The following is a 14179-nucleotide window of genomic DNA, read 5'->3' on the forward strand; positions in this document are numbered from 1 at the left end:
ATTAACTAACCCCAACCGTCTCCTCCAGTCGCTCAAATGCTGCTGAAAAGCCTTTCGCTTCTTCTGCTGGTTCCGTAGCTTGGCTTTCCAGCACCGAGATCTCTTGTTCTGACTGATGTTCCTGGGTTAAAATGTATTTCAAGTTTATTTATTCTGAAGAAAATTCCTTTTTGAAATAATCCCATTTCTTTAAAAACCATATACACCTTTGCGATAGTTTCTACTTTGCTCGTTTGCTTGACCAACAGTTGTATAAAGATATAAAAAGACGAAAAGGCTTCGAACTAACTCTATCTTACAAAACCAAATTATTGCAATCGACATCAAGCAATTTCTTAGACGTGTAATACCTTTAGCCTTCTAGAATGATTTTAATTTCTAGCAACTCATAGCGTTATTTAAAAGGCGCATTAAAACATTATTTAGCAACCATAGGTACCAAATCTTGGGTATCTCACAGGTGATCACGAAAAGCTTTCAAGACTGAATCCATCTCCTCCACCCGCATGCGAGGGCTACCAGAATTCGGAGAACGGAAATCTTCCAAGGGCCACCACGACTGTCTGTTCTCCTCACGCCAAAGTTTCCCTTGACGTTGTCCACCTGTCATGGAAATGTGCAGCGTTGTAAAGTTCAAGGTATCTTATATAATTAAATTCAATCTAATAAAAGTGAAGTTTCTTTAATTAAATTCAATCTGATAAAATTCAATCTGAAATGTTTTCGATACCTTTAACAATTCTTGCAATAAGTTTGCATTTTTCGCCAACAACCAAACGAAGAAAACTCTGATCTTGGCTCAGAAGAAGACTTCTGATGTCTGCATCTACGTCTAAGTGGAATAAATTCACGAGTAGAATTGTAAAACAAATATCATGCCAAGTAACAAATTTGCTGATGTCTCTGTCAGTAATGCGAGAAAACGAAACTTTCTGTTCTTTTGGTGAATAACCCATCGGAACAGACTACTACAATACCTGGCAAAAGTCTTTGGACACTAACGCCAGTTTCCAAGGTCAAATTTAGCCACCCATCCCTCTCCCCCATGGAACAATATTGGTTTACAATAACTTTCGGTATTGCTGTGTTACAAAATAGTAGTAACACCGCAACGCGACGAGAGTGAACAACAACAAACAGACATTTCGCCCCGGCATAAGGGGCATCATCAATTGGTACATTTTCAGTCCGTTTACTTTTGTTACTTTTGTAAAAACCTGTTAACTTTTGTAACAAGTGTCATAAACCTACGATGTTTTTCAATGCTGAATAATGCTGAAAATTGTCTAATTTATCTCCTCGTGAAAATTTATCTCCTCACCAAAATTTTCTGCAATTTACAGGTACACTTGGGTTTCAAAGAGTCTTACAAAGGCTTCAAAGATTGGAGACTCTTAGAAAGTTGCCAAATTCTAAATTAAAAGCGTTGCCAGCCAATGGTTAGATGTTTTGTTTGATTGATTTCCAACTTTAAACTGGTGTTTTATTAATGGCTTCACAAAAATAATTACTTATTAGTCAACTGTGACATTACCCGAATGTAAGTTTGTGTTTACATTCAATCACAGTCTGTTTGATCAATAGGATAATCAACATGGTCTTAAATTTCATCTTGAGACGATAAACACAATTCGCCAAGATCACCAAAGCTCTTATACCTCTAAAAAGGAGAATACTCTTATTTTGTGTATTCATCATCATCTTGTCATCACCAGACATATTTCTAATTTTTTTCACTTCATCTGCATTTTCGGCATTCTCTTTATTTTTAAACTTTTCTCATTCCAAGGGAACAATGCTCTAATATAAATATACCACAGCCTTAATGGTAAAATCATATTGAAGCTGATTTGAAGCTACATTCCCTCACCTTGCTGAACAATACTATCACCAGAATGTGGTCGTTTGAGGCCTCCTGCTCTTTCCTTGACACCACTCACAGCCACATTCACGAATTTGCTTTGAATGTATTCATCCTCCACAAATTCGTGAAATGCTTCATGTCCTTTGAATTAAGATGACGGCAAAATGATTTTGGGAGTTCTAGAGTGTCTGAAAAGCATGTTTCACTTCAAATTATGGCAGCTTTTAGGGTAAGCTGGTTGCAGATGTTATTATTCATGCTTATTCAGATCATCAGGCACTATAAAGGCTACTCACTCTATGGGTGCTGCTATGTCTAGTTACCGAAGGGTAGTTTAATGAGGGAGTAGTTATTTATCTAATTACTGGCATATAAACTCTTTGTTGGCATTTTGAAACAAGTAAAGATCTTCTGTTATAGATGGGGTCTTTGCTCTAACAATTTTGTTTGTGCACATGTAGATTTATAGCACATGATTATTTTATGGGGTATTAAAGGATATCACATATTTACCCAAATACTGAACAAAATAGCTACTGTCATCTTCTTTAACCAAATTCAGTGCAATTGTGACTGCACCACTTCTTGAAAACCACTCCTTCAGCTAAAAATAGCAACAAGATCATATTGATAAAAAAGTATTGCTCTCTCTGATTTTTTTTATCATGTAAAGTTAACAAAGTGCTTTACAAAATTTGCAATATCTGTTTCTTCATTCTGTCTTTGATGTCACTGGTGTATTGATGTTTTGATGGATGGGAAATAGAAACTCTCATGACTAGTTGCAGCATGGTTGAATTTAAGCCTCTAAAAAAGCAAGGTTGGATTTTTTTAATCATGCAATGTCAATACAGCTGACAGCGCCTTCATGAACTGATGACTTTATAAATAATACTTCCTGTCTTTAATTATATCTACATACGATACTTGACTAAATGGCTGTTTATGATATCTTAGTGTTACAACCAAAATGAGTATGCTCAATAGATTCAAACCAATGTAATGTTTGTTATGGCACTGTTTCATATGGCACTTACTTTGTTATTTATCTGCTCTCTTTGCCTTTGATCAAACACATTACGGTATGATCTATTTTCAATAAATGCTGATTGCTTCTTGCCACACGTTGATTTCTATTGAAACAAATTATTTGTCTATTTGAAAAATTAGAGTAACAAATATAGCAGTCACTTATGTAAAGCTATTGATTCAGGGCTGTCAGAACCAGGGCCCCCCAATAGTTGTAAAACAGTAGTATATTTCCTTTATAACACTGAATGAGGATACAATGGGCAGGCCCTCCCCCCCCCCCCCAAATATGAACTTTGTTCTGCTTGCACTGTGATTAGCCATTTCAGACATAAGTCATATAAATGCCATTTGGACAAAATTATGCAGAAACAAGCCTTTTCACTATAACTATAACTATAACTGGCTCAAGGTCTCAATAGGTCAACAGGAAAGCACAAATATATGGGCCCAAATTTACAGTTTATTTGTGTGTATCAATGTGCAGCGTTTTGCACTTTATGGTGTTCATTGAGTATGATATCTCAACACTGACCCTATTAATCTCTTTCAATCAACCAACCAGGTTGAACAGTTAGAATTTACTTTTTCTCTATTAAAAATAACATTATGGTAGTGGGAAAAAGGGCTGCCTTCCAATAAATGCAAACTGTATTGAATGGGAAGCAAAACAATGAACAGCCCCCTCTTAAGCCACAAAAACTCATATTGTATAGACAAAAGACTTTTTCAGGTTTCCTTACAAGGATCTCAAAAAGAATACAAAGAATTTGCAGCAAATGGAATCTAATCAATTAATATCACAACCAAATCACAGAAACAGAAGCATGCTAAAGATAATATGTTTAATATACAAACAAACAAATGATGGATAGAAATGAAGGGCATAGCGGATGTTTAAAATGTTTAGGGGCTTGTTATGCATATTGTTTGTCTTATTGCATATTGCAAGTCTTATACGATTTAATATATGTTCAGATATTTTTCTCTGATGCTGTCTGATGCCACTTTACGTATCTACCAGTAACAATTAACATATTTATTGGGAAAACCAAAAGATACCTAACCAGGCCCACCAGAAACGGGCTGGAGCCCCCCAATAATTGTCAAACTGCAGTATGTTTCCTTTATAACAATGTACTGAATGAAAAGCCCCCCCCCCCCCCATATGAAATTCGTTCCGACGGCATTGCTAACCATACAATATGATTCATGCAAAGGGGCAAAATCAAAATTTTACATTATTAATCTCTTCATTAGTTTCTCTGGTTTCCTCTCTGGTTACTTGAGCATCCATGACGAACAAAAAATGTGCTTATTCCAAGCAATAAAGTACACGAACTAGTATCGATGACTACTTGAGTAGAATAGAACTCAACTTCTGTCTGACAAAGGATATGCTGTCATGGGCATGCGCATAACGAATCGTTACACTGTTCGTAAAACACCAGAATTTGGTACGTTTTATGACTCTCAATTGTGGTGTCCCACAAGGTAGTGTACTTGTGCCACTATTGTTTTTGATTTATATAAATGACATTTATAAATCTTCTCAAATTCTTCAGTTTCGACTATTTGCAGATGACACCAGTATTTTATTGGCTAACAAAAATCTTGATATCCTAGAACAAACCACCAATTCGGAGTTACAAGGGTATCTGTGTGGTTATTGGCTAATAAGCTATCGCTAAATGTATCTAAATCGAACTTCTTGCTGATAAGCTCTCGTAAAACTGATAGAAACGTAAAATTAAAAATTAATAACAGAGATCTCAAACAAGAAAATTACACTATATCTTGGAGTAATAATTGATAATAAGCTTACCTGGAAATTGCATATAAAGCAAATAAATTTAAAATTATCAAAAGGAATCGGAGTGCTATATAAATTAAGACATCTGGTACCAAAACAATCTCTTAAGACTATACTCCTCACTCTTTCAATCACATGTACTATATGGTATATTAAATTGGTGTTGTGCTAATAAAACTACCCTGGAACCTTTAAAACGTAACTTACGAAAAGCAGTTAGAGTAATTGACTTTGCGAACTTCACTGCACATAGTGAACCTATATTTAAACGCCTTAAAATATTTAACTTTGATAAACTTTACCTGCTTGAGACAGCAAAAATGATATATCAGATTAGCTCTGACAAAACTTCTCTTGAAGGCGAGTTTGTAAAAACAAAAAATGTACACAGTTATAATACACGGCAATCTTCTTCTGAAGGTTTTCTCTTCCATCCATTTCTACAAACTTTAAAAAAAACTTTCTCACTTTTGATGGTATTAAATTTTGGAACTCCCTACCTATAGAGTTAAAAAAGATGGATAATAAACACCACTTTGTGAAACAGATGAAATATTTTCTTATAAACAAAATTTTACATCTGTAGGCTTGATTACTTTATGATTATTTTATAATTGCACTTAGCTGTTATTACAATATCACACATAGTCCAATTTTTATTTCGTTCTACTTTATTTTATTCTTGTTATATCTTACTGTTATTATTCAAACTTAAAATCATCATTATAAACACGTCAATTTGGATACATGGCTCGATAGCTTGCCCAAAGTTCTTTCCATGTGTCCATCAGCCTAAAATTGTTTAATTCTCATTGCTGTTCTATAAAATATTGCGGTTGACCATTCATTGTTATTTAGCCAAATAAACTTGGATATTGTATATTTAGTATAATTATGTTAACTGGTATATTGTAATTAATCAATTTTATGTTGAAAAAAATATTTTGAGTTTAAGTTTGAGTTGAGTTTAAGTTTAATAACGCAATAGTATTTATTTTCTTAATAAAATATTGAAAGTTCGCAATGAAAGAAACAAGTTTTGTTGGTCAACACCAGTTATTAATAGAAGTTTATACACCAGTTCTTTTCATTTTTAGTAAATACGGTACTGAAGATGACTCTTGCTAAAGGCGAAGTGTTTATAACATACTGGTTTTGCAAAAACCGATTGTTGTCTTAACCAGAATGTCTTAATGTTACTGATTTTCTCATACAGATTGATATACCTAGAAATTCTAAACATTGTTAAGTCATCAATTTGATATTGCTAACCATAATAAATACTTGCCCTAGAGTCTTTGCAGTATATAAGAAAACAAAACGCTGATGGATACTTTGTGGTGTCCAATGTCTGTGTGTATGTTAAGCCATCAGATGATTCAAGTTGTGGCTGACTGTTGTTAATTTTTTGAAAAATCTAAGGCTAGATTGTTCTTAATTTTTTTTAAAATTAATAGGATGTAAGTAGTACAATTGCTAGCTTTTAGCTCTAGGGAGGTATTCAGGCATCACTTGACAACAAAGTGGGCAAGGCAACCTTCATTCGCCGCCAAGTTTGAATCTTCACTACCGAAAAAGCACCCAAACATGGCTAAAATTCCTTGTTTCTGAGATAAAACGTTGTTCAAAATTGCATTCTAAAATAGCTCAGCCTCAGCCCCAGCTTGTTCTTAATTTGTTTTTAACTTTTGACCAATTTTAACGCTCATGTTCTTATAAAATTGAGTGTAATTAATGAAATGCACAATTAGCTCACAATTGTTATTGCTTTCTTGATATATCTATGACACTTGTAATTGAACTTTGGCATTCAACTGAACTTTGTAAGTATACTATCTTTGTGGAAATTGTTTCGTTTGCAGGAAAATCTGTTTCCAGAGACCAAGCAGCAAAACGTGCTCTTCACTTATAAAAGTAGGGCTGCATTTCAGTTGGTATGAATTATGACACTTTTAATATTTGTTATGGTAATATGTGTTATCGAATATCACAATCATCATCAAGAGAAGAATTCATCAGTTGATGTTTTAGGACGGAAGCGATTTTTGGCGATATTTCCTAATCATAAAAACAAAATTTATCATCAAGAAAAGAATTCATCACTTGACGTTTTAGGACAGAAACGATTTTTGGCGATATTTCCTAATCACAAAAACAGAATTTATTTCGAAAGGAATGGATTATCAGAGTAGGAGAGAGCAGCAGCGCCCAGAAAAGAGAAAACTCTGAATGACTCTCAGCATAATCCAACACCTTTATCTTTTTTTTTACTGAAAGAGTGGGCTTTAGAGTCTTTCAACAAACCTGGTGCTTCAATGAAATTTTGTGTTCTGCTCTTACACTGTATTGCCCCGCTATTAATTTCACAATTCAGCACATGTGGCAACATGTGTTTTCACACTCGGCTGTTGCTTTTGACAATTTACACATCGCCTCAGCTAGAAATGAAGCTTGTTAATCACTTCACGATTTTTGGTCATCATTTACAAAGAATATAAATGAACAGGTATGAAAAAATTTCCCAACTGATAGCTGTTTTTAAGGTGAACATGGATGGTAAGAAAACTGCTGTAATGAGATCCTTTGTTTGTGGCTATCATGTATATAAAGACATACAGGAACCGGTAATTGATCAAGTCGAAGGTGTTCCATGCATCAAAGAGCCTGATAATCCAGAAGATAAAATTGTCGTTGCTGTGATAACTGAAAGGAACATAGTTGAGCATATCCCCAAAAATATCAGTGCTTGGATGATGATTATAAACAGATTAAATTAACTCATTCAGTACCGTAAAGTTTACGCGCCAAATGGCCTTCGATCCCAGGCTACGAATTTGTTTACAATCGCTTCTGTCCCAAAGCAAAATGACAGAAATCAGAAAAGAAAGAACACCAAAGTTTTTCTCAAATAACTTTTTACGATGGCTTCGAACAAAAAAAATATTTAATATTAAAGTAACTCTACATACATTGAAAAAAACGGCTTATCTAATTTAAAACAATGTAAAAAATAATGTGTCTCTCGTATTTTAAACTTTACCAACCTAGATGCCTTCATCTTTCACAGACTGGTCTTTTGTTTTGTGGTTTGACGATTCTTTAAAGAGGATAAATGAATTTGCCACACTTAAATCAAATAGGAACCAGAAAATATATGTCCACCAACGGTTGCAGCGACAATAGGTCATATACTGTGTCCTTATCTGGTCATTGCGATCTACAGCATTCATAAATTTGTTGTAGTTCGAAAGTTGGATTGGGCACATAACTGGAACTCTTGTTCCATCCCTCTGCTTTCGAGCAACAGATGAAATTTTGGCAGACCGGTTGACGTTGGCCGAGAGAATCCTCACTGGCTTTCGAGACTTTTTCTCTCGCCATGCCATGGCTGACAAAGCCGATCCCCCTTTCTGAAACTGGATGTAAGATCCAGCTTCCTTGCATATTTTCTTTCCTTTTATTTCTTGTGGGAATCCTTTGGCATTTGACTTGATCGTGCCACACAAGTAAACTCTTTTTTTGAAACGTTCCTCAACACCCGCAACAGTGGTGAAATTGTTATTGGTGTAACCGTGGTGTCCCTTGTTTTCAATATTTTCGGTCAGCTCCCTTTTTGACCTAGATTTTTCTCTAGCTCTTTGCCTGTGGGTTTTCCTGTGTAAACAAAAAATTCTTTACAGAAACCATTCAGTGAGACTGCCCTCATTCACACTTTGATGCCGTATTTTGTTGGTTTGGCAGGCAAATACTGCTTCAAGCTGGAACGCCCTCTAAACTTTATCATGGCCTCATCAATAGCAAAACATTTATGAGGGTTATATGCTTTTTTGCGAGGGCAATTTTTGCGAACAGCATCAAGAACAGGTCTCACTAAAAAGAGTTTATCAAAGTGTGGCGAACTTTTGGGAGGCATTGTTGTCCTATCAGCAACATGAAAATATTCGTTGATTTTTTGGAATCTATTCCTCGACATCAGATTTTAAATAAAAGAATTTCCAAATACTAATTTTTTGCTCCAATATTGCCCAAATGATGGAAAGTTCACAATGCATATATAAACTCTGACTCCCAGATAAAGTTTGACTTCTTCTACAGTTGTTGGATACCAATCGTTGTCTGGAACCAATGGAGAATGGCGTTTGTGGAGAGCATACTTGTTCGTCTCAGTGCTAATGTGAGCGTACAGTTCCTTCGGAAAGAGAAGTTCGAAAAAGTCAATTTCACTTGCATCTTCACCCAGAGATTTTGTTGGACCAACTGGTGAAGTAAACTCTACAAAATTGTCGAAGTCTTTCAAATTCTTTGTCCAATTGCCCTCTTCTGTGATGATTTCCTCATCGCGCTCTTCCCTCTCACTATCTTCCGTGTCGCTTAGGCCTAGCGAATCAGCTGATATCATCGATGTCTATATGGCTCTCTTCTTCGACATCAACGCCCCTCCATCTCTCCACCAGTTCGAAATTCAGTTCTTCATCTAAGAAGCCATAAATTGGTTCTTCGTCCATTTGAATTGAATTGTCCAATCAAATACGGTTTTCGTAAAAATACCATTGTTTTTCAAGGACAACTGTAGTCTCTATTGTACTGAAGAAAATATGTGACAACTACAGTTGCTAGCAGGGGATGACGACTATGGTCGCTATGGGAGTGAATGAGTTAATAGAACAACAGCAATATTTCTTCTTGATTTAGAGGAGAAAATGTAAATGGAGATAGTGATTGCGGTTATTTGCTGGAAGGCGGCACAAGAGCTGTGGGATGGCTGTTGCAACAGATTGAAAAAGAAATTTGCAAAAAATGGGTTGACATAAACAAAGAGCAAGAATCTCGGAAAAGAAAGAAGCCAGCAACATAGGATATGTCTTGGTAATAAATGTGTTAAAATATTACCTGTTGTAACCTTTGTTTGAGGAATTTATCTTCAAATCAATGAAGATATTTCTTAATCTTTGGAATACCTTTGAAACTTTACTCATGTAACGGTTTGGCTTTCGTATTTAATCAATTTTAGTAATATTCCCGTTGCATGTTATAGTCACATGTTCTGACAAGAACCCTTATCGTTACATTTGGTGACAGGAGAAGGATGGTGTTGAAGTAGAGAAGTAGAGTCGGATGGTGGTGAAGAGAAATTAGGCTGAAGGAGGAGATTTCGTTTGGACTTTGGCCTGATATCGATGCTTTTTCTTGTGTTGCTGATTATTGCTGCTTTTTTTAAACGTTTATTTTGTCACTGTTCCCGATACCCTCGAATAAAAGAGAAACACGTGGTGATGGAATTCTTGCGGTTTAAAGGACGTTTCTTTCTAGATTGTAGTTGAGCGTGTGCTGGCCATGGAGGGTTGCAGCAGAAGGGCAGCTGATCCTTCAGATTAGACTTTATTTTCAAAGGATGTCGTTTTGAATTGGAAACATCGGGCGATGAAGTAGAGACAACCTTCGCTTGACAGTTTTGCCTCCGTGCCTTAATGACTCTTTAGACTTTTTACTTTTAGTCATTTTTAAACTTTAAGAAAATTCACCTCAGTGTATCTACATTTTAAGTATTTGATTTATTTGATTTGATTTATTTATTTATTATTCAAATTCTACTACAATAATAATTGTTAACAAAATACTGATGATAATAACTTTGAAAAATAAAACAACAACACAATGCAACTAGGTGTAGTAGAATTCTTAAGGAGGAGCTCTCAAAGTAGGTAAACTAACGAGATGAGAGCCCCCCCCTGTCGTCTATAAGAACCATAATCACAAAGGCGATGCCAAATTACTAGCTTAAATTATAAAATTTGTTAAACGTATCGAATAAAAATTTCATTTAGGCATTAACATAGCATTTAGCAAGTGATGTTTTAGATTCTTTTTGAATAAAAATCTTGAGGTAGAGTCTCGGATGTCAGCTGATAGGTCATTCCAGAGTTTTGCTCCCATATATCGAATGGACTTTAAGCCAAATTGAAGCGTATTTTTTTTATCTAGATAGATATCTCCTCGGAAAGACTGCCTTGTTTCATAGTGATGGACTGAAATATTTAGTGGGAAGAAATTGTTAAAGCAACTCGGTGTTAACTTGTTTATTGAGTCAAAAACAAATGTTAATAACCGGAGTTTAAATATGTCATGAAGTCTGAGTAACTTCAGACTTATAAAGATTGGTTTTGAATGGGAAAAGGCCTTTTCATGTGAGATTGCTCTAACAGCTCTTTTTTGCAGTTTGAAAATAGGGTCAACATATGAGGCAAATGTTTGACCCCCCCCCCCCCAAACAATGATACCGTACTGGAGAAATGACATAAATAGATAATTGTAGATGCATATTAGAGAATCAGTTGGTAAAAAATGTCTGATTTTGAAAAAAACTCCGCATGTTCTTGCCAGTTTTTTGGAGAGTTTATTTAGATGAACTTTCCAACTAAGATGTTCATCCAGAAGAAGTCCCAAAAATATTACTTGACTTACCCTGGTGATATGTTGTTCACCAATTTTGATTAGGATGTCGGATGGGATAGTTTTGCTGGAAGAGTGAAAAATTATGTAATTAGTTTTACTTATATTCAATGAAAGTCTGTTAGCATCAAGCCATTTTTGCACATTTTTCAATTCTGCATTTACGTTCCTAACAAGATCATATATTGATTTGGATTCATAATAATGTTTGTATCGTCTGCAAAAAGGTAAAAGTTCATTTTCTTTGAGACATTTGGTAAGTCATTGATAAAAATTAAAAAAAGCAACGGTCCTAGTACAGATCCCTGTGGCACACCGCATGTGATTTTTAGTAATTCAGAATTTACGCCATTGACTGAAACAAACTGATGTCTTTCTGAAAGGTAGGACCGAAACCAAGCCAGAGCCTCTCCTCTGATACCATAATGTTCAAGTTTGTTAATCAAAATATCATGGTTAACAGTATCAAAGGCTTTTTGCAGGTCGACAAATATTCCCATCCATATTTCCTATTGTCAAGAGAATTTCTTATTGCTTCAGTCATACTAATCAAAGCATGGTCAATTGAATGATTTTCCTGAAAACCAAATTGTAAGGGGTAGATTACTTTGTTATGAGTAATAAACGAATAGAGTCGTTTGTACATTAATTTTTCATATAATTTGCTGAAAACTGGCAACAGCGATATAGGCCTGTAGTTTGACTTAGTTTCTGTGTCCCCCTTTTTAAAGACAGGAATTACCTTGGCTACTTTTAATTTATTTGGAAAGATTCCTTTGAAGAACGACTGATTGATGAGTGTAGCTAAGGAATTCGAAATATAGGGTCCTAGAATTTTCAATAGATTTATCGGAATACTGTGGGGCCCAGAAGACTTTGATGAGTCCAATTTAGAGATTTCATTCTCAACTTCAATATGATCGACTGGAGAGAGGAAGATTGAATTTAAGTTTTTATTATCAAGATAATCAATAGGGGACTCAGATATTTTTGGTAAAGTTTTGGTAATATTCTCAGCAACATTGACAAAGTACTCGTTAAAGATATTAGAAATTTTAGTTGTGTCTGAAATTATTTCTTCTTTATCCTTGATTTTGCCAATACTTGCAGGAACAGAGCCTTTGTTAGAGATAATTGATTTTATGCCTACCCACAGTTTTTTCATATTTTGACAATTTATAGAGAAATAGTCATGGAAATAGTTTAGCTTGCTTTTCTTTATTTCATTTGTTACCCGATTTCTGAATTTTCTGTAGAGTTGAAGATTGCTATCTAATCTATTTCTTTTCATTTTTCTAAACATGTGATCACGAATTTGCATCATTTTTTGTATTCTGCAGTTGATCCAAGGTTTTGCTTTTATTTTTGATTCTTTTTTTGTGCACTTTTTAACTGGTACATGTTTTTCAACAAGCATATTAATGTCTTGAGAGAATTTGTTATAGTTTCCATTAATATCGGTATCGTTATCAATATAGCTCAATTCTAATTTATTAAAGTCAGAAATAAAAGATCTCTCGTCAAAAGATGAGTAGTCATGTTTATAGGTCACCAACCTATTGTATTCCATATTAGCGTTTTTAAGAATTAGAAATTGCGGGAAATGGTCGGAAATTTGGGTTAGAATATTACCACATGTAATTTCCGAATTCGTTAAGTTTGTGAAAATGTTATCAATTATTGTCGACGAGTTATAGGAAATTCTTGTTTGGTGATTTATACAAGGCAAGAAGTTGTATGAAAAGAAAGTATTGACAAAATCATTGGTAGGCGCGTGAGAATCGAAATTTAAAAGGTTTATATTGAAATCGCCCATCATAAATACCTTTTTATTGATTAGTTTTGGAAAAGTACCTTTAAGATATTCAGTAAATTTTTCAATGTCAGAACCAGGATGTCTATAGATGCAGCAGAATAAGAAATTTTTTCCAAGTTTATTATCTATTTCGACCCAAACTGCTTCAAATTCATCACAGTCCAAGCTGAGGTTATTGCATAATTTAGAATTCAAGGACTTCTTGACATAAAGTCGTACACCTCCATTTTGGCTTGACGATTTAGTGTCGTAATGATTATATCCTTCAATGCTGACATTTGTTAAAATTTCATTTTGAGTTTGATTCCATGTCTCAGAAACTTCTAAAATATCAAAATTAATTTTAGCCTGAGCACATAGATTAATAAGTTCATCATGGTGTAAAGAAAGACTCCTTATATTTGTATGAAGAATGGAAAGATCGCGAGAATCGTACCTGAGGGAACTAAGTTCAGATACAGTAAAATAGCGTGAGTCAATAGTTTGAGGCAGTTGCTCATCAATGTCATAGTCACTCAAGTATGGTACTCCAGTTAAGTTCGAAGAATGCTGAAAATTTTGCAGTCCGGCGATATATGAGGGCTCTTCATGGTTCTCTACCTCAAGCATATAGTATATAAAATTAAAAAGTAATTAAACGAGAAAGGGTGATCACTAAGGTGGGAGTGAAGTACAATTTCGGTTTAGCAATTGGATATTTAATCCTAGCAGTCAAGCCGAGCGGCGTTAGTCATTTAGATTGAATCTACGCGTTTTAACAAAACTATCTACAGAGGGGATAGTGTAACGGTTTGGCTTTCGTATTTAATCAATTTTAGTAATATTCCCGTTGCGTGTTATAGTCACATGTTCTGTCAAGTCATGCTGTGTAAGTGAACAACGCCTTTTTATGGCAATGTGCTTGTCTTTCAACATGTACTGTTGTCTTGTTGATTAGCTTCGGTATTTTTTATTTGGTTATTAGTTTGTGTTGATCACGTTATAAGTTAGTCTTACTATTTTTACCATAGGGATAACATCAAATAACGAGTATCTCTTGTGTGCTATCTATTTGGGGCTAAGGCCCGTTGGCCTAGCCCATTGCTCCACTAACGAGCTTGGTTATTAACTGGTTCTTCACCGTCATAACAAGAACCCTTATTGTTACACTACGATCAAGACCCTGCTGATGAGTCCAAATTATTTCAATTGCTAATGAATGAACTTG

General features: G+C 34.9%; 2 protein-coding genes across 2 annotated transcripts; both read right to left on the reverse strand.

Annotated features, from left to right (window-relative positions):
* Nucleotides 1-454: 454 nt before the first annotated feature.
* Nucleotides 455-4190, reverse strand: LOC135693151 (uncharacterized). Its single transcript, XM_089110353.1, has 6 exons — nucleotides 4134-4190; nucleotides 2902-2997; nucleotides 2378-2468; nucleotides 1871-2005; nucleotides 731-832; nucleotides 455-603 (listed from the first exon to the last, which is right to left on the reverse strand). Exons 1-6 carry the CDS (start codon nucleotides 4188-4190, stop codon nucleotides 455-457), a joined length of 630 nt encoding a protein of 209 aa, XP_088966479.1.
* Nucleotides 4191-10265: 6075 nt separating this feature from the next.
* On the reverse strand, nucleotides 10266-13701 carry LOC148959722 (uncharacterized). Its single transcript, XM_089109964.1, has one exon. It carries the CDS (start codon nucleotides 13579-13581, stop codon nucleotides 11599-11601), a length of 1983 nt encoding a protein of 660 aa, XP_088966090.1. The 5' UTR covers nucleotides 13582-13701; the 3' UTR covers nucleotides 10266-11598.
* Between the last annotated feature and the right edge of the window lie 478 nt (nucleotides 13702-14179).

Source organism: Rhopilema esculentum, chromosome 9, assembly GCF_057945365.1.
Source record: "Rhopilema esculentum isolate cy_ngs chromosome 9, ASM5794536v1, whole genome shotgun sequence".
Lineage (NCBI taxonomy): Eukaryota > Metazoa > Cnidaria > Scyphozoa > Rhizostomeae > Rhizostomatidae > Rhopilema > Rhopilema esculentum.

What these genes read in the sequence shown, in the direction of transcription:
- LOC135693151 (XM_089110353.1), bottom strand. Translation starts at nt 4,190, where the DNA reads ATGGATGCTCAAGTAACCAGAGAGGAAACCAGAGAAACTAATGAAGAG. An exon ending in CTAATGAAGAGATTAATAAT is followed by an intron (nt 2,998 to 4,133) that starts GTAAAATTTTGA and finishes TTGTTTCAATAG; the next exon opens with AAATCAACGTGTGGCAAGAA. An exon ending in TATTGCAAGAATTGTTAAAG is followed by an intron (nt 604 to 730) that starts GTATCGAAAACA and finishes TTTCCATGACAG; the next exon opens with GTGGACAACGTCAAGGGAAA.
- LOC148959722 (XM_089109964.1), bottom strand. Translation starts at nt 13,581, where the DNA reads ATGCTTGAGGTAGAGAACCATGAAGAGCCCTCATATATCGCCGGACTG.